Genomic DNA, 22,138 nt, shown 5'->3' on the forward strand with positions numbered 1-22,138 from the left:
TTCAGTCAAGGGGACATGCCCGGGTTGCAGGATCAATCCTCAGTGGGGGGTGTGCCGGAAGCAGCTGATTGATGATTCTTGCTCATCACTGATGGTTCAATTTCTCTCTCCCTTCGCCTTTCTGAAATCTATAAAAATATATTTTAAAAAAATATGTGAACAACAAAATGGCAACAAATACATACCTACCAACAACTGAATCTAAAATCAAAATGAATAAGAAATCTGATGAACAGAATAAACTGGTGAATAACATAGAATCAGTGGCATGGAAATGGAACAGACTGATGATTCTCAGTTGGAAGGGGGTGGGGGAGGCGGGAAGAGATTAAACAAAGATTGAATATGCATGTATGCATTACCTATAGACACAGACAACAGGGTGGCGAGGGCCTGGAGTGGGGTGGAAGGGAGGTATGGGGGGAAAAAAGAGGGACATCTGTAATAATCTCAACAATAAAGATTAAGGAAATAAAAAGAAAAGGAAGCTTTACATCAAATTTAAAAAAAAAGATTGTGTGAGTGAGGAAAAGGGGAAAATGGGAGATATCTGTAACACTATCAACAATAAAAAAAAATATATTTAAAAAAAAGACTCTCCAACAGCTGCCCACCTCCCTCAGAGTAGAAATTCATCTCACTGATCTTCCCTGCTCTCTTTCTGGTCTCTTCCCCTCCCTCCCTGGTCTCCTCCCCTTCCTCCCTGGTCTCCTCCCCTCCCTCTCTGGTCTCCTCCCCTCCCTCCCTGATCCTCTCCTTTCCCTCCTTGATCTCCATTTTCTCCCTGATCCTCTGCTTTCCCTCTCTAATCCCATGAATTTCATGAAAGTAAATTGGAATGCAATGCAATTGGCAGGTTTTTCTGCAGTTAAAAAGAAGCAGGATTTTCAGATTTAGCACATAAAGCTACAGGACACACTGTGAAATCTTAATTTCAGATAAACAATTAGTTCTCTAATATAATCATGTAATCATATTACACGGGACATACTTCTAACAAAAACAATTATGTCCCATTTGTTAGAAACTAAAATTCAACTTGGACTTCCTGTAATACCTCTGGCAACCTTCATGCATATAGGAATGCTTGCCTGGAACTAATTTTTTAGCTTCTTTCAGCCTCTGTGTTGTCATCTGTGAAACTGGAATGGAAATACCCATCTCACAGGGCTCTTGGATGGACTAAATGAACTTCATGGAACAAAGACTCTGACACAACGTGAGCAAGGAATTTGCAGCCATCGTTATCATAATTGGATGATCATCACCTCGCTTCCACATGAAGCTCTCAATAAAGCATTACGTTTCCAGCAACATAATCCTCACATGGAACTTTGTGCCTTCCAAGTCTCTGGAGACTACGGACTTCTTACTTGATAAGAAAGTCTTCAGGAAGCAAATGCAATATTCTAAGTATAATTATACTTCCCTTTCATCTGGTTAAATTTTTCTTCCATTTTATGCTTGCTGGCTTACTCAATTCAAAAATATTTCATTTCAAGTTTTCTTCTTATGACTTTTTTTTTAAGATAATGTGAACTGTACCCTGTGATGATATATGGCTTTTATTTTAGTTTTTGCCGTAGATTTGTTCTTTGGCTCATGTGATCTGGCCACCAACTTAGTAACAGATGGTCAATTGTCATTTTTAAGAATTTGAGCATATTGGAAACCTTATATATCTCGTTTTCTATAGTCATCCAACCATTCATTTATTAAAACAACAACCAAAACATTTTTAAATAAAATAGTGGAAACTCAGTAATGTGCCACATATTTAGTCACCAAAGATTCTAAGAACAAAGCCTGCTGGCTTCTGATGTTATAGAACGTTTACTGGGTAGGAGAGGCATGCTGAAGTCACAACACAGAAACAGATATTAACAAAACTGAAAAGTGCAATTACCACATGAAGCATGACAACGACGAGTGGGATGTGAAATAACAGAAGCTGGATAGACTTCTCGAAGGTTGTGACATTCGAGCTGGTTCTGAAAGAATGAAGAAGCATGTGCGGGGAAAGCGAAGGGTTAGAGGGCGTTGCCAACAGATAACGGATACACGGGAAGGAGGCCTTGAAGGAACTCCGAGTGTGCTGAGAGCTGGCTGGTGAGTGTGTCTACAGCAGTAGGTCTCAGGGGTGGTCCCAGGGCCAGCGGCATCCTATCAGTGGACACTTGCTGGAAATGCAAATTCTCAGACAAAAACAAAGTCTCAGGCTCTAACCCAGTGTCCCTGAATGAGACTCGGAGGGTGGACCTCAGCAATCAGCGTGTTAAGGAGTCGTCCGGGCACTCTGTGTTTCCTGGTGATTCTGACGCCTCTAGAAGTTTGAGAGCCACTGGGCTGCAGGGCCAGAACCTCCAGCCTAGATGCATGTAGAATCACCAAAATACTTTGTCATAAATACCAAAGATATGTGTCTCCAGCCGTGGCAATAAAATCAAGAGTTCTTGGGGTGCAGCCTAACCAAGAGTCCAGAGATGTTTTCCTGTGTAGCCAGGGTTGAGAGCCCTGGACACAGAGCTCATGGTCCATGAGGAAGAAGGACAAGTGGAAACTTCACCAAAAAAGAAGTGAGCACAGGAACCCACTCAGAATCATTTGTCTTCAGGAAAATACAAATTTAACCACAATGAGGTAACACTGCACATGGCCCAGAATGGCCCAAACTGACAGGGTAAAGTATTGGCAAAGATGTGGAATGCTGAAACTCTCCAACGCGATTGGTGGGCAGATACAATGGTGCAACCATTTAGAACTGTCCAGCAATTTTTATTAAACATAACGAGCCAGCGTTTACACTCCTGAGCCTCCAACAGAAATGAAAGTGTGTGTCTAGAAAGTCCTTGTAGAAGAATGCCTTAGCAGTTCTATTCACAATATCCAAAACACCACATAACCCACCAGTCGAAAAATGGGTTTTCAGAGAGGGGCTGTGTCTATCAAAGAACACTACTGGTCAATAAAGGGAATTGCTATCAAGCCAGATGACAGTGTGGACAGATCTGAGCAACAAGAAGCCTCGTGCAAGAGGACACTCTGTGTCATTGCATCTGGAGGCAAAGGCTGGGGGCGGGGATTAGTCTTTCTGGGGTGTCATTCCGTTTCTCATCCTAAGGAACATCCACTTTGATTTCAACACTCATCCCTAATGCCACACACCCTTCCAGAAACCTCTCTGGTATCCCCACAACTCACACAAACCCCTGGCAACATACTCACCTCCTTGCTGCTACTACTTTATAAAAATGTCTATCTCACAAGAACCATATGGTTTTATACCTAAGTGGGATATAAAACAGAAAGCAACAAACAAACAGACTCAGAGACACATGACAGAATGGTGGTTACCAGAGGGGAAGAGAGGAGAGGGGAGACTGAAGATGCTCTCCCTTCTATCTTGAATACCTTCTCCACCCATTATTTTGTCTGATCGGTCAACACATCTGTGTCCTCGATACCGTGTCACTGTCATGAATTCATCTTTGGACAAGGCCCAGGCCTGCCTTAGACACTTTGGATCTGCATCTCTCTTTAGAGCACACTCTGTATACATTTCATCATGCTTAACTTGCTCTATTGTAATTAATGACATCTCTCTTTCCTGGCTCACTGATTTTTTAATTTCTCGGGGCTTATTTTAGTTGGTATTTTTCCTTAATGTGGTACTTACACATGTTAACGAATATTTGTTAAAGAGAGAAAAATGTCTTCCGCTTAACTCAAACTATGAGCCCCATCTTCATTTTTAAGCACATTTTATTGTGTATGGTAATCAGATCTGTTGTGAATATTGCTTCTGTATGCATGCCTTCTGTGACTTAGAAGATTATTATACAGCAGAGAGGAAAGACCTTTCATTATAACTTCTTTGCCAGGTCACTGGGGCAGCAGCCTGCATCCTGGGGGCACTGAGGAGGAACTTAAGAGGCTTAAACCAGCACATCAAAGGCCACACAGCAGCACTGACTCTGTCCAGTGGCTGCTCCGTGGTTCCACATTGTTACCTCCCAGAAGTGATAAAAATGCAAATTGGAAGCAACCTGAATTTAGTTAGGAAAGCTAGGACACCAAGTTATAAAACAAACCAGAAAATAAGCCTCTATCCCATTCTGAGCTGTAATTTTTAAGCCCAAACAGTACACAGAAAGCTGAAAATCACAATAAAATAAATGTATTTTCATAAGAAAATAAATGAAAGAAAACTCAGAACAGAGTAAGCCTGAACAAGGAAGGCAGAGCTGTGATCCCAGCTGCAGCTGGTGCTGCAACCTTTGTGTCGGGGTTCAGGATCTGAAGGAGGGGCTGACGCACAAATGAAAATGCTATACAAGAAATATGAATTTAGAAGGCATGGAGGCCAGGTGGAGCCTCTTTCTTGGAGAGACACACCGAGACTGTGTCCTGTCTGCTTCTTATTAAGTTTTAGATACACAATTGCCCTCTAGCAATGCATACAGGCATATCAAAGGTAAAGTCTGATAAACAGTAAAAAGATTATTAGGTTATGGAATTTCCTTGAGCCACCACTATCTCAACATGAACAATCGATGCTTAGCAGCAGCCCTGCTAATGCCCAAGGTCCATCGGCCTTCAGCATTCCTTGGTGCACTCTCATCACAGTATTGGCAAGTGGTGCCTTCCCGCAGCTGGGAGGCCAATGTGGTCCTTGAAAAATGGGCTCGAACTCAGGGCTTTTGAAATGTTAAAAGTATTGTGGTTGATGTGCAATTTCCAAACTGCCTCTAATAATGTTAACAGGTAAGTAAAAACTTTAGAGTATAAATCCAAACAAAATATTTCCACCATACCAAAGTTTCTACAAGGGAGAAACAAAAGAGGAAGATAATAGAAAGGTCCTAAAGTCCTTTGCAAATGAGAGACAGTCCAAACATAAGCCTTAAATATACAAAAGAAATAAAAAGGAAAAAAGAGCTACTTTTCTAGAAATGCTAGAAGAAAATAGAACAATCTGAAGTATTAATGCTGTCAGATTTCAAAAGACTAGTTATGAAAGTTTTGGGGGGAAATAAAGCAATTTGGCCAACAAAAAGACACTTTTCTACAAACATAGACTAGAATTACAATTTTTTGAGTAAACATTCACAGATATACAAGCATGTAAGGTAGCACCAAAGTGACTACAATGTTAATGTCAAAGAGAAATTGGACTGGGTGGAGTTAAACAGGCAGGAAGACTAGTCAAGATTGGCAGTAGGGACCAAGATTTGCAATGGAGGAACAAGATTGAACTCAACTCCATTGAAACAAAAGACAGCCAAGTTTTTAAACAGTGAGCTGGTGGAAAAGGACTGGAAGAAGTTGGAGGGGAGGCAGGTCACTGAGATTAGGCTGTCTATGTTTGCTAATTGTCACTTATCTAAATTGGCTCCCACTCTCCCAAAGAGTAGAAGATAGGGAGCACTCTTTTCCTTTTTAATTTAGTTCATTGGGGTGACATCTATATGTATGAAAGCCCAGCAACTGAATGGCGGAATAACCAGAACGACCAGTTGACCAGTTGCTATGATGCACACTGACCACCAGGGGGCAGATGCTCAATGCAGAAGCTTCCCCCTGGTGGTCAGTGTGCTCCCACAGTGGGAGCACCGCTCAGCTTACCAGGATGAGCAGTGCTCCAACAGCAGGCTGATCCCTGTAGGCCATGCCCCCGACCTGTGCACGAATCTGTGTACCAGGCCTCTAGTTGGTAAACAAGATTATATAGGTTTCTAGTGTACAATTCTCTGACACATCATTTGTATGCCCACCACTCAAAGTCAAATGTTCTTCTGTTGCCATATGTTTGATCCCCTTACCCTTTACTACCTCCTTCCCTCTGGTAGCCACCATGCAGTTGTCTATGTCTATGACTTATTTCACTTAGCAAGATATTCTCAAGGTCCATCCATGCCATCACACATGGCAATACTTCATTTTTTATGTCTTAGTAGTATTCCATGGTATACATGGTAGGGCAGAAGTCAGTTTACAATTGTATGTATAAAAAATAATACAATAATTAATAAATAATAATACAAGAATAAACTTTGTGTTTCCTGTACTCACAAATGTAAACCTGCTTTTGCCCACCCTGTCTATGTACCACATCTTCTTTATCCAATCATTTACTGAACGATACTTTGGTTGTTTCCATGTCTTTGCCCACAGTCAGGAAGACACTTGTCTAAGTTTTAGTCACACTGTGGAGAACTTAGGGCCACATTGGTCAGTAGGACAGAATTTCACCCATTTTATACAGCAAAGCAGAATAGTTATCCCCCAAGACAGAAAGCCGACCCTCACAATCTTCTGTACAGCTCCTGAGCCATCTCAGAGCTATGCTGTTCCATATGTCAAATTAAGAACAAATATGGACTTAGAAGACGCTGTATTCAAAGGATCCTTGCAAGGGAGGATGAGACTCTTACAACAAAGAGCCATGACCACAGGATCTATAAGGGGCTCAAGAGGTAGGCTAAAGGGGTTTTCCTTGTAAAGGGATTTTCCTTGTAACCAAAGCTGGAATGACCAGAGTGAGGAAGTGGGATGAGTGGGTGCCCTATTGGGTAGTAGGCCATGTCATGACTGACCCTCTGGCCAGCCTGTATTCCAGGAGGGGCACTTCTGGGGGCTGCGTGGGGAGCTCAGGTTGTTGGTGGGCCAAGGACTAGAGTCCTGAGTGGGGAGAAGCTTACCCAAGTTTGGTTAACAAGCATTTTATTCTCAGGTATCAGCAGGGATCAAACAGGTCAGCTAATCATTTATGTGACCAAGAATGAGAATTTTGAGGTCTGTATCCAGCCATGTGAGTCTTATCTGAGCCATACGGGGAAGGGTAGTTCTTTGCAGTAAACCATTTGCCCAAATAAAAAGGGTGGAATGGGGTGTGGGTGGGTCTGAGCCTTCACTGTTTTCAGGACCACAGGGCAGGCAAAATTCAGCATTGTTCCCTATCAGAGAGGTCATTTGGCCCATGATCTTGGCGCTATCTCTCCATACACTATAAATATTGGAGAATCAAAAGTCAGTGAAAGACTCAGATGCCCTCCGCCCCCAGGGGCCCTCCGAGGAAAGGGGCAGGGGCAGTGGTCTCTCGTATTTTTGACGTGGAGAAAAGCTGTCTCATTCATCCTTAAAAGCACAGCTGTGCGTTGAGCAATTCACTTCGAAGAAGGGTGTATGGGTTTTTTATTCAGATGGAGGAGCCTTTTAACAGCTGGAGGACCTCAAGCAAATCCCGAGCCTCAGGCTCACCCCACACTTGCTTCAGGACATCTTTGCAGGTTATTACACGAGGATAAGTAGGATCATGTTCATGACTTTATGTGATTGGCAAACTTAATCTCTCCCCTGGAGTAACGGAATTTAGTGGAAATGCCAGTTAAATGAAATTTTAATAACTTTGAAAGGAAAAAATTTAAATTATTCAGTTACACCATTTATACATGTCCCTCATGAAGTTCGTTGTCTTAAAATTCCAGCATATTCTATTAGCAACGTTATCTCACACAACATTATGTGATGTTAAAAAAAATGCTAACATTTACATGATGCTTTTAAGAAGTAAAAATAGTTTGAGCAAATAATGTAAATTACCAGAGAATTAAAGGAAAGAATTTTATTTCCACAAGAAAATAATTCTGAAATATGTGAACAGATGTGCTGATGGGGATGCTTAGCAAAGCTCATCACATATTCTTGTAAATGTTTCCATTTTCCCTCAGCCATTTGTGAGCAGTAATTCACCAATTTTCTAGTAGGTGTAGATGTGCTTCATTTGACTTTAAAAGGATCATTTTAACTAGAATTACCTCTGGTTTATGGGGAAACGTAAAGACTCTACAAATTGCATTGGGCAAAAGGCCATTCTTTAAAATGGCACTGTAACCATGGAGATATCATTGGAATCATAAACTTTTAGCTACACTTTGGCCACATTCCTGTGCTGGCCCAGTGCTGTGTTTGTGCACAGGGGCTGGTTCTGTGCCTATTCCATTAAATTCTCTGGTGCTTCCCACTGTTCACTGGTTTTAAATGGACAGGCGTGTGTCAGTGAGAACTCCAAACACAGAGGCCAGGTGAGCGTAGTCCCCACATCAGGTTAACCGGGTGGAAATCTTGTCTTTGGCCTTTTCTGCCTGACTTTGTGTTCAAAGAAAGCTCATAGATGTCATCTCCTTCATCCTATTAAGTCGGATTGGGTCCCTAACACAACCGTGATATTTTCCTTGAAATTTCTGGCACAAACATTATATGAATACTAAATTTATTTTAAAATTATCATCATTTTAAAATTGTTTTTATTAATCGTTTTTAGAATGGAAGGGAGAGGGGAGAGAGGGATAGAAACAGTGATGAGAGAGAAACACCAATTGGCTGGCTCCTGCACACACCTTACTCGGGCATGTACCCTGACCAGGAATCAAACCCCCCAATTGGCTGGCTCCTGCACACACCTTACTGAGGATTGAGCCTTCACTCGGGCATGTACCCTGACCAGGAATCAAACCGGCGACCTCTTGGTGCATGGGATGACACCTAACCAACTGAGCCACACCAGCCAACCTAAATTATCATCATTTTATTCTTCTAGATCTGCATGTTAGTCATGCTTCCTCTTTCCTATAATAGTGAATTCATAAAAATACTGGAACATTCAGTTATGTTTTCTTTATTCTGAATCTAAAATGTTGGGCACAGAAATATTCCATAAAACTATGGAAGCTGTTCCTTCAATGTATCAGGCAATCCATTTCTCTAAAGTGTTAAGGCATGTTACAATCACACAGGTCGACTTCTGGCATTGGATCTGCTGGGTGGACTAACGTTTCCAGGGAAGGGTTACTTAACTACAGACACTGGCTTCGTATTGCCTTTTCCAGAAGTCATTGAACCTAACGCCCAAGCATTTTATCTGACAACCTACTAGCAATTTTTTTTTCAAGTTTCGGATTTTTTTAAATGCTTCAAACATAGTTGATCCTTTACCAACTGTGGTATATGTGTAGGACTTTACTGATTATTTTTCTTACTACTTTTAAAAATATTGAACATGATGAACTTTAAAAACTCTTCAGCATGGCCGTAACCGGTTTGGCTGAGTGGATAGAGCATCGGCCTGCAGACTGAGGGTCCCAGGTTCAATTCCGGTCAAGGGCATGTACCTTGGTTACGGGCACATACCCAGGAGGTGTGTAGGAGGCAGCTGATCGATGTTTCTCTCTCATCGATGTTTCTAACTCTCTATCCCTCTCCCTTCCACTCTGTAAAAAATCAATAAAATATATTTAAAAAAACTCATCAGCATTAAAAGGAGAGATATAAGGCTATCTTGACTTGGTAAGTATCAGTGGACGAAGTCTGTCCTCCCAGCCGAGTCCCAGGCGGCAGTGCTGCTGGGGAGCCAGGTCGCACCTCTCACGCTGCGGGGATTCTATTCAAGGATTACAAGCGATGGGGAAAGTTGGGAACTGTTTCATTAAATCAGAAATGAGAAGGGAGGGAAAGTGTCTGCTTTGTTTCCATTGTATCCATAGCTTCACAGGAGCACAATGGGAAGGAGCATCATTGTCTAAATCTAAATGGTGCTGCCTTTTTACCATTCTTGCCCCATATTCTGGAAGTTAATTCCTTAAAAACAAACAAGCAAGTCAACAAAAACTATTCGCATGGGATGGCACAACGTTTTTGTCCGGGCAGCGTTTCAGCTGCCAAGAGGCTTCTGAATGCACCCTCCTGCTCTGTGCACCTTGGTCTTCCGAACAGCCAGGGCCTGAGCCTGCGCTCCCTCCCTGCGCTCCCCTCGGCCTCAGACCTGCCCTCAGCAACCTTGGCTTCTTTCCAGAGGCTCTGCCTGTGGGGGAACCGCTAGCTCCCAGGCTTTTCTTTCTTTCTTTTTTTTAGTATGATTTTTTAAAGTGATTTCAGAGAGAAAGGCAGAGGGAAGGAGAGATAGAAACATCAATGATGAGAGAATCACCCATTGGCCGCCTCCTGCGCAAGCCCACAACCCCGGCATGTGCCCTTGACTGGAATCAACCCAGGAGCCTTCAGTCCCTGGGCTGATGCTCTGTCCACTGAGCCAGACCCGCTGGGGCAGCTCCGGGGCTTCCCGGGCTCTGCGCTGGGAGAACCAGGTCCCGGGCAGCCTCTGGAAAGCTGGTAAGGATTCTCCTCACCCGGGGCTAGATACCCTAATGGGTCGCCTGCGCATGCCTGGCGTTTTCCTCTGCCCATTCAGGATGACACTTGCATAAGGACCCTAACCTTTCCAGAAGCCCACTCAGCCCACCTGCAGCCAGCGGGCCTGTCTGCTGGGAGTAAGGCGCCCCCTGCCCTTCAAGTGGGTGAAGTGCAGGAGTTATAGAATCTCTTTGGGCCTTCCTGTCTCAGAAATGTGCGGAAAGGGCTTGTTTTTAAAAAGGCCTAAGGTGGAGAAAGTAGGACCACATATCGCACACACAGAGAGCAGACTTTGCTTTAACTTGAAGAGAAGACTAAAAAGGGGTGGGGGCAAGACTTATTCCACCAGCTTCCAGGGGTAATGCCGAGTTTTTAACGTGCATTATTTCACTTATTTGTTTACATGCCTTTGGGAGCAGGTACTTTACAAATAATTGACTTTAGAAAGATTACCTGTGCCCCAGCTCATGCTGCTGCTAACAAGCAAAATCAAGAGTCCACAGGCCGATGGGGTTCCAGGACCCTACAAAGTTTAACGTGTTAATGTTTACAAATGTTATTATAATGTGCACTATGCCCGTGTGATTTTTGCCATATCTACACATCTCTGGTAGTACTTTTAACATAACTTTTTTATTTTTATTTATTTATTTATTTTATTTATTTATTTTTTGTTTATTTATTTTTTAATAAATCTTTATTGTTCAGATTATTACAATTGTTCCTCTTTCTTCCCCCCACAGCTCCCCTCCACCCAGTTCCCACCCCACCCCATGCCCTTATTCCCCCGCACCACTGTCCTCATCCATACGTGTAAGATTTTTGTCCAGTCTCTTCCCGCACCTCCCACACCCCCTTCCCCCTGAGAATTGTGAATCCACTCCCTTTCTATGCCCCTGATTTTATTATATTCACCAGTTTATTCTGTTTATCAGATTTTTTTAATATATTTTATTGATTTTATACAGAGAGGAAGGGAGAGAGATAGAGAGCTAGAAACATCGATGAGAGAGAGACATCGATCAGCTGCCTCCCGCACATCTCCTACTGGGGATGTGCCCGCAACCCAGGTACATGCCCTTGACCAGAATCAAACCTGGGACCTTTCAGCCCGCAGGCCGACGCTCTATCCACTGAGCCAAACCGGTTTCGGCTATCAGATTTTTTATTCACTTGATTTTTAGGTGCACTTATTGATAGATATGTATCAGTTTCACTTTGTTGTTCATAATTTTTATCTTTACCTTTTTCTTCTTCTTCCTCTTCTTAAAGGATACCTTTCAGCATTTCATATAATACTGGTTTGGTGGTGATGAACTCCTTTAGCTTTTTCTTATCTGTAAAGCTCTTTATCTGACCTTCAATTCTAAATGATAGCTTTGCTGGGTAGAGTAATCTTGGTTGTAGGTACGTATGGAGGGTTCGTAGTCGAGCGCCACTGAAAGGGCGTGTGTGCATGTGTGCATGGGCGTGTGTGGATGGGGAGAAGGCGGTCATTTGGTCTCGAGTGGCAGTGCACCCCTTCACCGAATGTGGGGATACCAGTTCCGAGGTTGCAAAAGGAACCTATTTTTTTAAAAAAATATATTTTATTGATTTTTTTACAGAGAGGAAGGGAGAAGGATAGAGAGTTAGAAACATCGGTGAGAGAGAAACATCGATCAGCCACCTCCTGCACACCCTCTCCTGGGGATGTGCCCGCAACCAAGGTATATGTCCTTGTCTGGAATCGAACCTGTAACCCTTGAGTCCGCAGGCCGACGCTCTATCCACTGAGCCAAACCGGTTAGGGCATGGGTTCTTTTTTCATTTTGCTTTCCTGGTTGGGTGTTTTTTGCTTCTTTGTATTTCAAATCTTTGACTTGATTCTTGCAATCCTCTAGTCTGCTGTTGGAACTCTGCATAATATCCTTTATTTCAGTCATTGTATGCTTAATTTCTAGTTGGTCCTTTTTCCTAACCTCGAGGGTCTCACTAGATTTCTTGAGGGTCTCACTACATTTATCAGCGGTCTCACCAAACTTTTTGAGGTTCTTACTATATTTTTTGGCGGTTTCTAGAAAGTTCTTGAAAAACCTTAAAAGTGTGGTTTTGAACTCTATATCCAGTAGTTTGCTTTCCTCCATCTCTGTCATTTGTGTCCTGTTTCTTTGTCTCTGCATTTTTTATGCTTCCCTGTGTTGATAGAGTGGCTTTCTGTGCTAGGTGTCCTATAGGGCCCAGTGGTTCAGCCTCTCCAATTACCTGAGGTGGACACTCTTGGTGCCACCCCTTGTGGGCTTTGTGCACAGTCTTGTTGTAGTTAAACCTTGATTGTTGTAGGTATCACTGGGAGGAATTGATCTCCAGGCCAAATGGCTGTGAGAATCAGCTGTGTCTGCAGTGGGAGAACTTCTGTGCTGGAGACACTCCTCTAGGGCAAGACTTGCTTCAGTGGGGCTTTGGTGCTCACTGAGTTTTCCCCCTGAGTGTGTCTTTTATGGATCCAAGAAGCTGCAATCTGGATGGTCCCACTCTGACCACCGGGCACACTGGCTCCTGGATCTCTAAGGAGGTGCTAATCTAGCCTCTTCCTGAGGCTACCCAGAGGAGCTCAGCTGTGAAGCAATGCAAGTTGCCCTGGGGCCTTGTTTTAGCTGCAGTTTGTTAGGTAATTTTCAGATTGCAAAGGGCGAGGCCTTTCATATGCAAAAGCCAGCGCACAGCTTGGGCGGGGCGGGGGTCCCAGGGTATCAACAGGGCAGAGCAAGCAGCTATGGCTGCCCTCGGAGGCCCTGCTTCTCAGTGTCCCGGCAATCGCTGCAAGCACTCCGCGCGAAAGCTGCCCTTGAGTTCCAACCAATGCCAGACAGTCCAGTTTCTCCCGTATGAGTCTGGGTCCCCAGAGACTTGCCCGGAACTGGAGCTCAGAGCTTGAGCTTCCCTCCTGATTGAAAAAGACAACCGTGTCCTCAGCCGCCAGCACTCTCCGCGTACACCTCCGTACCTCTGTACTTTACTTCCGCACCGCACATCCTCTGAGTTTCGGTATGCTTTTCTCTTTATTTCTAGTTGTAGAATTTCCACTCAGCCAGCCTTCTTGTGGTTCTGGATGATGTCCGTTCCATCTTTTAGTTGTATTCTTGAAGTGGTTGTGCTAAGCAGCAATCGCCGGTGTTTACCTATGCCGCCATCTTGGTTTTCTCCCTCTGAAAATTTCTTGTCATATCATCTTTAAATAATGACAGTTTTACTTCTTCCTTTCCAATTTGGATGCCTTTTCTTTCTTCTTCTTATCTGATCACTGTGGCTAAGACTTCCAGGACTATGTTTAATAAGAGTGGTGAAAGCAGACATCCCTGTCTTGTTCCTGATCTTAAGGGAAGCACTTTCTGGTTTTGCCCATTGAGTACTGGCTGTGAGTTTGTCACAAATGGCCCTTATTATGTTGCGGTTTGGTCCCTCTATTCCCACTTTGACCAAAACATATTTGAAAACCCTTATTTAAAAAGTAACCACCAGAAGCCTGACCAACCACAATTGGTCATAAATAATATAGAGAATGTTCAATTTTCAATTTCTAAGGCATCTGTTACAATTCTGGGGTTCTTTTATAATCACGAAAATCCAAGGGACTACATGACCCGAGATCTCCTCTGAATTGCCCGGGAGTCCATATTGCCCAGGATGACTTGAGTGCTCAGAGCCTTTAGATAAAATCCCCATGCATTTTAATATTTGTAAATTAACTCTACTTCTCAAATAAACTGATTAAAAACAAAGGATTTATTAGTAGAACAATAGCTTATGCTTTCCTTTCCTTGTTCTCTCAGATTAATTTCACTCAATTTTAAAGATGAAGCTACTTTATTATATTCTAATTTTTTATTGATGTGTACAGTAAATTTATTTAAATTAAAAGAGAATTACTAAATAGCCATGATCACCTTTCCCAAGCTATTCTGAATGACCAGGAATTAATGGTACAATTTCCAAGTGCTTTTTAAATTAAACCTCTGAATCAATCAATTCTAAATCACATTTTACTGTTAGATAGGAAATTATTTTTAAAATAGTTCTTCTTTTGGTTCCAAAACTAATTTTCTAAAGAACTGTAGGAAGCAGTAAAATGTGTGAAATTTCCAATTTCATAATAATCTTAGCATTAATCATCATTTGGCTTCTAGACCTGGAATTAACTTAAGCAATTTGGAGTACTACCTGAAAATTATCATTATCTTTCCAGCATTGGGAGTAACTAAAGGTTGCTAGACATTATACAGGGTGGGCAAAAGTAGACTCACAGATACTCATATGGAAAATAACACAATGATTAATAAGTAATAATACTAGAATAAACTGTTTTGAGTACTTACAACTGTAAATCTACATTTGCCCCACCCTGTGTAATTAGCATGACAAAGCAGAAATCTATGCCCAATAAAACACAAGTTATGCACCAAGTAAAGTTACTATAACTTATCAGTTCAACAAGTCAGATATGATTTTCAGGGAGCCCAAAATGCTTGAACACAGTCACAGTTATTTTCAGAAAGTGTCAGGGAACAATTTTGGGGAAAAAATTAAAGAAATGTAAATATATGTGCAACAGAACATCCAAATTCTGGTAATTACATAATTGAGTAATATGATTAATTCTTCTTGGTATTAAATGACTTAAATTTTTATACAGATTTCTTATATAATAAAACCCTAATATGCAAATTGACCAAACAGTGGAATGACCAGTTGTTATGATGCACACTGATCACCAGGGGGCAGATGCTCAATGCAGGCGCTGCTCCCTGGTGGTAAGTGTGCTCCCACAGGGGGAGTGCCACTCAGCCAGAAGCCAGGCTCATGGCTGGGAGCCTTTCCCACCTCCGCTGGAGGCAGGTGGTAAGGAACAAGGGGTCTCAGACTATGAGAGCCCCGGACTATGTGAAGGATGTCTGACTGCCAGCTTAGGCCTGATTACAGGCCTCTGGTTTTAAATAAAATTATGTAACCCACTTTAGATAATTTTACTCTAAAGTTAATTTTGTCTCTTAATCAAATGCATTTTTACAACATAAAAGGTCCTTTTTGATGGATGTTTTCAAGAAGTTTTTAATTAACATGGTTTAAATTAGCTCAAGATAGAACTTTACAAAATCCAGGCAGCTCTGTTTCAAACCCAGGGAAGGTAGTTGGTGGGTCCTGTGCAAGTCGTCACACATCCTCAGTAACTCTACGCCTTCCTCCTGTGCATCACCAAGCACCTGTGTACCTGCACATCCCAGGTGAACACACCTGTGCTAGTTACTGCTAGGCCCAGTCTGCCTCCCTACTGCCCTCTTTCCCAAACTGGGCAGAGAGGAACAGTATGTGGTCTTTGAAAATGTCCCATATTCACTCGGAAAGAGCAGGTCTTACATAGAGCAGCTGGGGTTGGGTTCAGTCATGACACTCTCTGATCCAAGAATTGATGAATAATATGAGGATGACTCTTGGCCAACCACCTGCTTCATGTGTTTATAATGAAGAACAATGAGCATATACATGTCAAGTGTTTTCTAAATTTCCACACACTATGCCAATGAATGCATTACTGTGAGAATTGTGGCCCATGCTCACAGTCTTAGCCCAGATTCTAAGAATAACCCAAACCTACTCCCAAGTTACAGGCACGTTCAGGAGCCTCAGTTCAGCAATCCAGATGCCTCGGTCTCTAAGACATTCTTGCTGTTTCTCTTGCCGTGAGCTTACTGCAATAACTTAGGTTTGTTCTAATAACCAGGTCCTGCTTTATTCCTGGGAACATTGGGGCCCAAAAAGAAATACAAATAAATCCACACAAGGAAGTCTTATCCTTCAGAGTCCTGCTTCAGTGTTCTAACAGCAGTCCACCTCCCCTGGACTTGAGGTTTGCCTTTCTCGCTCTTGCCACCTTAGGACCTCTGACCTGAATCCATGTCCCACAGACAAGATGCTCCCGATACTTCCATTCCTCCCCAATCTGCCAGGCTGACTGGCTTGTTGCCTCACTCTCTAGGTTTTGGCTCAATTTATTTACTTTAGCCATTTAGCAGTGTGTGACTCGAGGTAGCAGATTCTTTTCCAACCATATACAAACTAGAGGCCTGGTGCACAAAAATTTGTGTACTCGGAGGGGGAGGGGGAATCCCTCAGCTCAGCCTGTGCCCTCTCGCAGTCTGGGACCCCTCGGGGGATGTCCACCTGTTGTCTTGGGCCCGCTTCCAAGGGGAATGGGCCTAAACTGGCAGTCAGACATCCCTCTGGCAAGCTGGGAGCCCTCAGGGGTTGTCCACTTGCCAGCAGGGATCAGGCCTAAGCTGCAGTCAGACATCCTTAGCACTGCTAAGGAGGTGGGAGAATCTCCCTCCACCACCACTGTGCTGGCAGCTGGCAGCTGGCAGCCTGGCTTGTGACTGAGCAGAGCTCCCCCTGTGGGAGTGCACTGACCACCAGGGGGCATATCCCGCATTGAGCATCTGCCCCCTAGTGGTCAGTGTGTGTCATAGTGACCAGTCATTCCCATTCTTTCTGCTGTTAGCTTCAATTTGCATATTACCCTTTTATTATATAGGATGGAGCCTTGTGAGGTTGAGTTCTGTGTTCCTTGAGACAATGAAGCCAGACCTGCACAGCTGTTAGCTGATCATGGAGGAAGATGCTTCTTCTTCTTCTTTTTTTTTAATTGATTTCAGAGAGAGGGGGAAAGCGTGGGGAAGAGAGAGAGAGAGAGAGGCATTAATTTTTTGTTCCACTTAGCTATATACTCATTGGTTGATTCTCTAACGTGCCCTAACTGGGGATTGAGCCCACAACCTTGACATATCAGGGAGAACTGCCCAACCAGGGCAATGGTGCTGCTTTTTGGTTGGGAGGTTAGACAAGGTCTCTCCATGGTCCTAGGTCACCTGTTCACTGAGTTGCCCTTCAGAGACTCCTATTTTCCTGCCCTTGCAGTGCCAAATGTGTTCCTTTCAGATGGGCACTTGTTTCCCATTAGCTGATTTAATAAATTTCCATTATGTTCTAGTCAGATCTCAAAGACCCAGAAAACTTTGACCTTTCTTAGTGCCATGGTTCATCTCTGCCCGAATCATTTAAGTCTTCATTTTAGAGTTAAATTATCAGAAGATGACCTGATGGTCTTTCCAAGCATCTGGCAGGTTATTACACTTCTGTTTTCTCCTAGTTTTCTGTCCCCTGCCACCCATACTCTAATGGCCATCAACTCAGGAATGAAGACTCTTAAGCCAGCAAGAACTACACAGTGAAGTGGTAGCCTTCATTTGTCACCATCCCAGGGAGTCAATAGTCATGGAGTTTTGATTCCATTACAGCTTTGCTGATGTGATTCTTTTAGTCTAAAAGTAGAGCCTTGGCCGGGCAGTTGGTTAGAGCGTCATCTTGATATGGCAGGTTTTGTTAGGTCTTATATCTAGGTCTTTAATCCATTTTGAGTTAATTTTTTTAAAAGATGATGAATCACAATCTAATTTCCTTGTTTTGCATGTGGCTTTCCAATTTTCCCTGCACCATTTATTGAAGAGGTTTTCTTTTCTCCATTGTATGTTTTTTGCTTCTTTGTCAAAAATTATTCGCCCATTTACATGTGTGTTTACTTCTGGGCTCTCAATGCTATTCCATTGGTCTGTGTGTCTTTTTTTATGTCAATATCATGCTGTTTTGGTGATGGTCACTTTGTAGTCAGGGAATCTGATACCTCCCACTTTGTGTTTTTAACATTCAATGAAATGGGAATAGGAGGAAAGTACCACAACATAATAAAGGCCATATATCACAAACCCTCAGCCAATATCATATCAATGGTGAAAAACTGAGAGCTTTTCCTCTAAGACCAGTAACAAGACAAGGATGCCCATTCTCATCACTTTTATTCAATATATGTAGTTCTGGAAGTTCTAGCCAGAGCAATCAGTCAAGAGAAAGAAATAAAAGGCATCCAAATTGGGGGGAAAGTAAAATTGTCCCTTTTTGCAGACAAAATGATTCTTTATATAGAAAACCTAAAGACTCCACCAAAAATAAATAAATAAACAAATACAGTAGAAACAATAAACAAATACAAGTAAAGTTTGAAGATACAAAATCAATGTACAAGAAGCCATTGTGTTTCTATATACTAACAATGAAATTTCAGAAATAGAAATGAAGAGAACAATTCCTTTTGCAATTCCTACAAAAAGAATAAAATACCTAGGAATAAACTTAACAAAGGATGTGAAGGCCCTATACATTGAAAACTACACAACATTATTTAACTAAATGGAAGAAGACACAAGGAAATGGAAAGAGAGTCTGTGTTTATGGATTGAAAGAGTCAACATAGTTAAATGGCCATCTACTACCAGGACTGTGACTCACATCAGGACCCGAGCTGGCTGTTCACCCCGGACACAGATCTGGGAACGCTGCTCACAGCCTCTCACAGGGGAAGTGCTGAGGCCCGTCCTGTCGGACAACAGAGGTCCTGAGCATCCCCACTGCTTCCCTAGACCAGAGTCATACTGGGAAGTAATGGCCATCTCAGGCACGAAATTCGCTGGACTTTAAAAAAGCATAGCGCGCTCTAAATGCGAACGGCCTCAGGGTTGCCTTCACAGAGCAGCTGGGGACCTAGCGTCCCTAAAGACCGAGTGCTCTTTTAGCCTCCCCTCTTGGAGCCTTAGCATCTAACTCACACATGCGCGAGCTACCAGCGACGGGACACGATCTCTGTATTTTAAAATGCTCTTTTTCTTGTCTCAGTTTCTACAGATAAAGTGATCTGAATGAATGAACGAAGCCACGCAGCAGAAAAGAGGCGTTCTGACAACCCCAGAGATGTCAGAGGAGATTCCTTACTGGAGAGCAACATCTTTGGTTCAATTTACATAAAAACCCAAATAAATAAAATGGACAGTATTGTTCAGTCTTAGAAATTCCATTTCTTCTATGTTCTGAGCTGTATAATTGTCAGATTTTTATGGTTTAGATTGTAAATGTGTGTTTCCCTTTGCTAATTATGTTTGGGTTGTTGTTGTTGTTTGTCTTAAAAATCTTAAAATGTGAAGGATATTATGAATGGTGAGGGAGACACTATATACAAATGTATATTTGTAAAAGCTATTTTTATGATTAGCATGTTTCACCATTGATCATATATAAAGTCGGGTGATATTGCAATTCTATGTTTAAAGCTTATTCCCAACAATGTTATGTAAGAAAAGATACATCATATGCTAGTTTTTGTAATTTATTTTTAATTTATAGTTTAAAGTACTTCAGATCATAAGGATAAAATACTTGAAAAGGTTATATTTCTGCCCTATATGCGCACCATTTTTACTCATAAGGAATGCAACTATTTCAGATGTGAGTCAAGAGCTAAAGGTATCAGCGTGACCTGTGGTTGAGTTCAGCATCCCTCTCTCTCCTGGATGGGATGACCCTGCTCTCACCCAACCCGCAGTCAGGGGCAGGAGAGCCCGGGGAAGGTGTCAGTGTGAATGCAGGTGAGAATGCGGAGGGATGGTCTCGTCTTGGACCCACGCGTGTACCTGAGTGCCAGCATCGTCCATCTCCTGCGACCAGGAATACCCCACCACCACCACCACCACTGAGCATCGCCAGTGTTCTCCGGAGCGAGCTGCCGCCTTGCGCTGTGGAAATAGAAGAGCCCAACCTCACAGCCTGGGAGAGTTCAGCACATAATTTCTTAATAAATTCTGTTTCTTTTCAAACAAAAGTGGTGTGTGGCTTTACTTTGGGGAGCTCTAAGGTGTAATATTCAGTTGGGGTTCTAAAGTCACTGGAATGCCACGAAGGCAGTGCCATAATGAGAGCAGCATGATTTACTGACACGCAAGCCATGTGCCCCACATGCCCGTGCTCTTCGTGTGGGAACTTGGGGAGCAGGTAGATGTGCCTGGGAGACGATGCCGATGGGGTGGGCCTCAGCCCTGCCCAGAGTCACACTCTGCTCTCCGTTTCTCCAAGGCATGCTTTCTTATCCAAATATAGAAATGTTAAGAAAGTTATTCAGGATAAGAAAGAAAACTACATTCACATAGGTAGTTATGCCCAACTCGAACTTCACCACTCAACATGCAAGTTTCTCAGGACAGAGCAGAGAGGAGATGTGATGTCACCGGGTCACATGGGAGGAAGGCTCCTGTTTACAGAGACACTGAGCTAAGTCGGGTGCTTCCTCTTATCTTCCTTAAGCTAATTTATCATCTTTATGTCTTTCAAATACCAACAATGAAAATTATACAATTCATCCAACAAACGGTATTACCCAGAATGGAGTGAAAACATCAATCAGAAACTTGCACACTAGAATTCGGGCCTGGGTTCCAGTTCTCCCCCCAGGAAGGTGTGAAACCCAGAGTGACGCCTGGAGGACTTATGATGCTCTGACTGGTCCAAAAGCTGAAATGAACATGCACAAGTTTCTAGAAGAGAAAACCAGCTGAGTGATCTCTTTGCTGCCAAATAGCCCAGTGTTCCAGGAAGGAAGTGTGTCGCAGGTGCTGTTAGGAAACACGTGTGGGTCCTTTCCCAACATGCTATTTGTCTGTCCTTGCGGTAGTAATAAACGATATAACATATAATCTAGCATTATCATAAATTCAGAAACTCATACTTTCCGAGACATTTATTAACTATTCTCACAATGGGATGAAGAGTTAAAATGGGTAGAATTACTCTCTATTATTGGAGTTCACTTTCTCCCATCAGGCCTTGAAGTTGGACACCGTGGGTCTTTCCCTGTATTCATTACCCATCCCTGGCTTCAGCATTTCTTTTGGTGACAAAGGTGGGATAAAATATATCCCAGACCAACCAACTATAGGTTATTTGGGATTATAATCCCTGGAGGTTTAGTTTAATAAACTTAAAGGTAGCTTTTAGGAAATAAGGAAGAAAGCATGGACTTCTTCTAACTCCATATAATAACAGTCCCATAAAAAAAAGATGGGGGAAGGGGAAGCAAAGGGGCATTACTCACTGCATTTAGTTCAGGAAAAATGTGGGAAAACAGGCCCCTGCTTGAGAAGTTGGGTCACTGGTCACTGGTGACAATGTGAAGGGAAAAGGAAATTTTGCTCCCATCATCTGAAAATGATTCTTTTGTTGAAAAATAGAAATACACACTACAGTAAGATAAAAATGAAGCAGAGATAAAGAGGAAACTGATTTAAAGTTCAGAGAACAGGAGTGACAAGCACAAAGGGCTGTAGAACTCTGATAGGAAGTGTAAGTGCAGGAGCCCGGCCTGCAGTCGCTGGGGGACTCATGCACCTTGTGGACCAGGCGCCTGGGTCCCACGGCTGACTGGCATGGAAAGCAGACATCGTAGGCCAGGCCTCCTGGCTTCTCAGACCACGTAAACATCAGAGGGCCGTACGGGATAGCCTAAGGTTTTGTTTTAATGTGAATCTGAAGGTGAATGAAATCATGTCTGAGATTTATGTCCAGGACTTAATAGTTGTAAAGTTTAAAAAGTAAACTTACAATAATAAGAAACAACAAATTCAGGATTATCTCTGGTGAGAAAAGGGAGAGGAGAATAGGGGTATTCAATAACATCCATAATATTTAATTTATTAGGAAAATAATTGACACAAATGTTTTGAATCAAACAAATATCAGAAGTTAAAGTTTTGATAAAAGTAAGTGTAGACTACATTGGAAGTTCCCATCTTTCCAAACTAGGCGTCCTGGGGTCTGATGGGAAAATTTTGTTTGAAAATGCCACACCCAGCATGCCTGGGCCACTATGTGGAGGCAGCAGATCTAGAGACCCAACCATATACTAGTCCTACTGGAATGACTACCTGAAATATTATACCACAGGATTAAAAACAAAAGTGCAAGCAACACTTAAAGAAAAAATATCTAATGATGACCACTGAATTCAATAAATCAGAGTTGCGTGTACATAATTGTTGCA

At 42.6% G+C, this 22,138-nt stretch overlaps 1 protein-coding gene across 5 annotated transcripts in view; it reads left to right on the plus strand.

The window, feature by feature from the left end:
- Positions 1-19,927, plus strand: part of RALYL (RALY RNA binding protein-like) — a 564,488-nt gene extending 544,561 nt beyond the window's left edge. For all 5 annotated transcript variants that reach the window (XM_006759135.2, XM_006759133.2, XM_015560925.1 and 2 more), the window contains one exon: positions 18,949-19,927. In XM_006759135.2, coding sequence (XP_006759198.1) covers positions 18,949-18,966 — 18 coding nt within the window. In that variant the 3' untranslated portion in view covers positions 18,967-19,927. The remainder of the gene's footprint in view (positions 1-18,948) is intronic.
- Positions 19,928-22,138: the final 2,211 nt, after the last annotated feature.

Source organism: Myotis davidii, unplaced genomic scaffold (genome assembly GCF_000327345.1).
Source record: "Myotis davidii unplaced genomic scaffold, ASM32734v1 scaffold14, whole genome shotgun sequence".
Classification (NCBI taxonomy): domain Eukaryota; kingdom Metazoa; phylum Chordata; class Mammalia; order Chiroptera; family Vespertilionidae; genus Myotis; species Myotis davidii.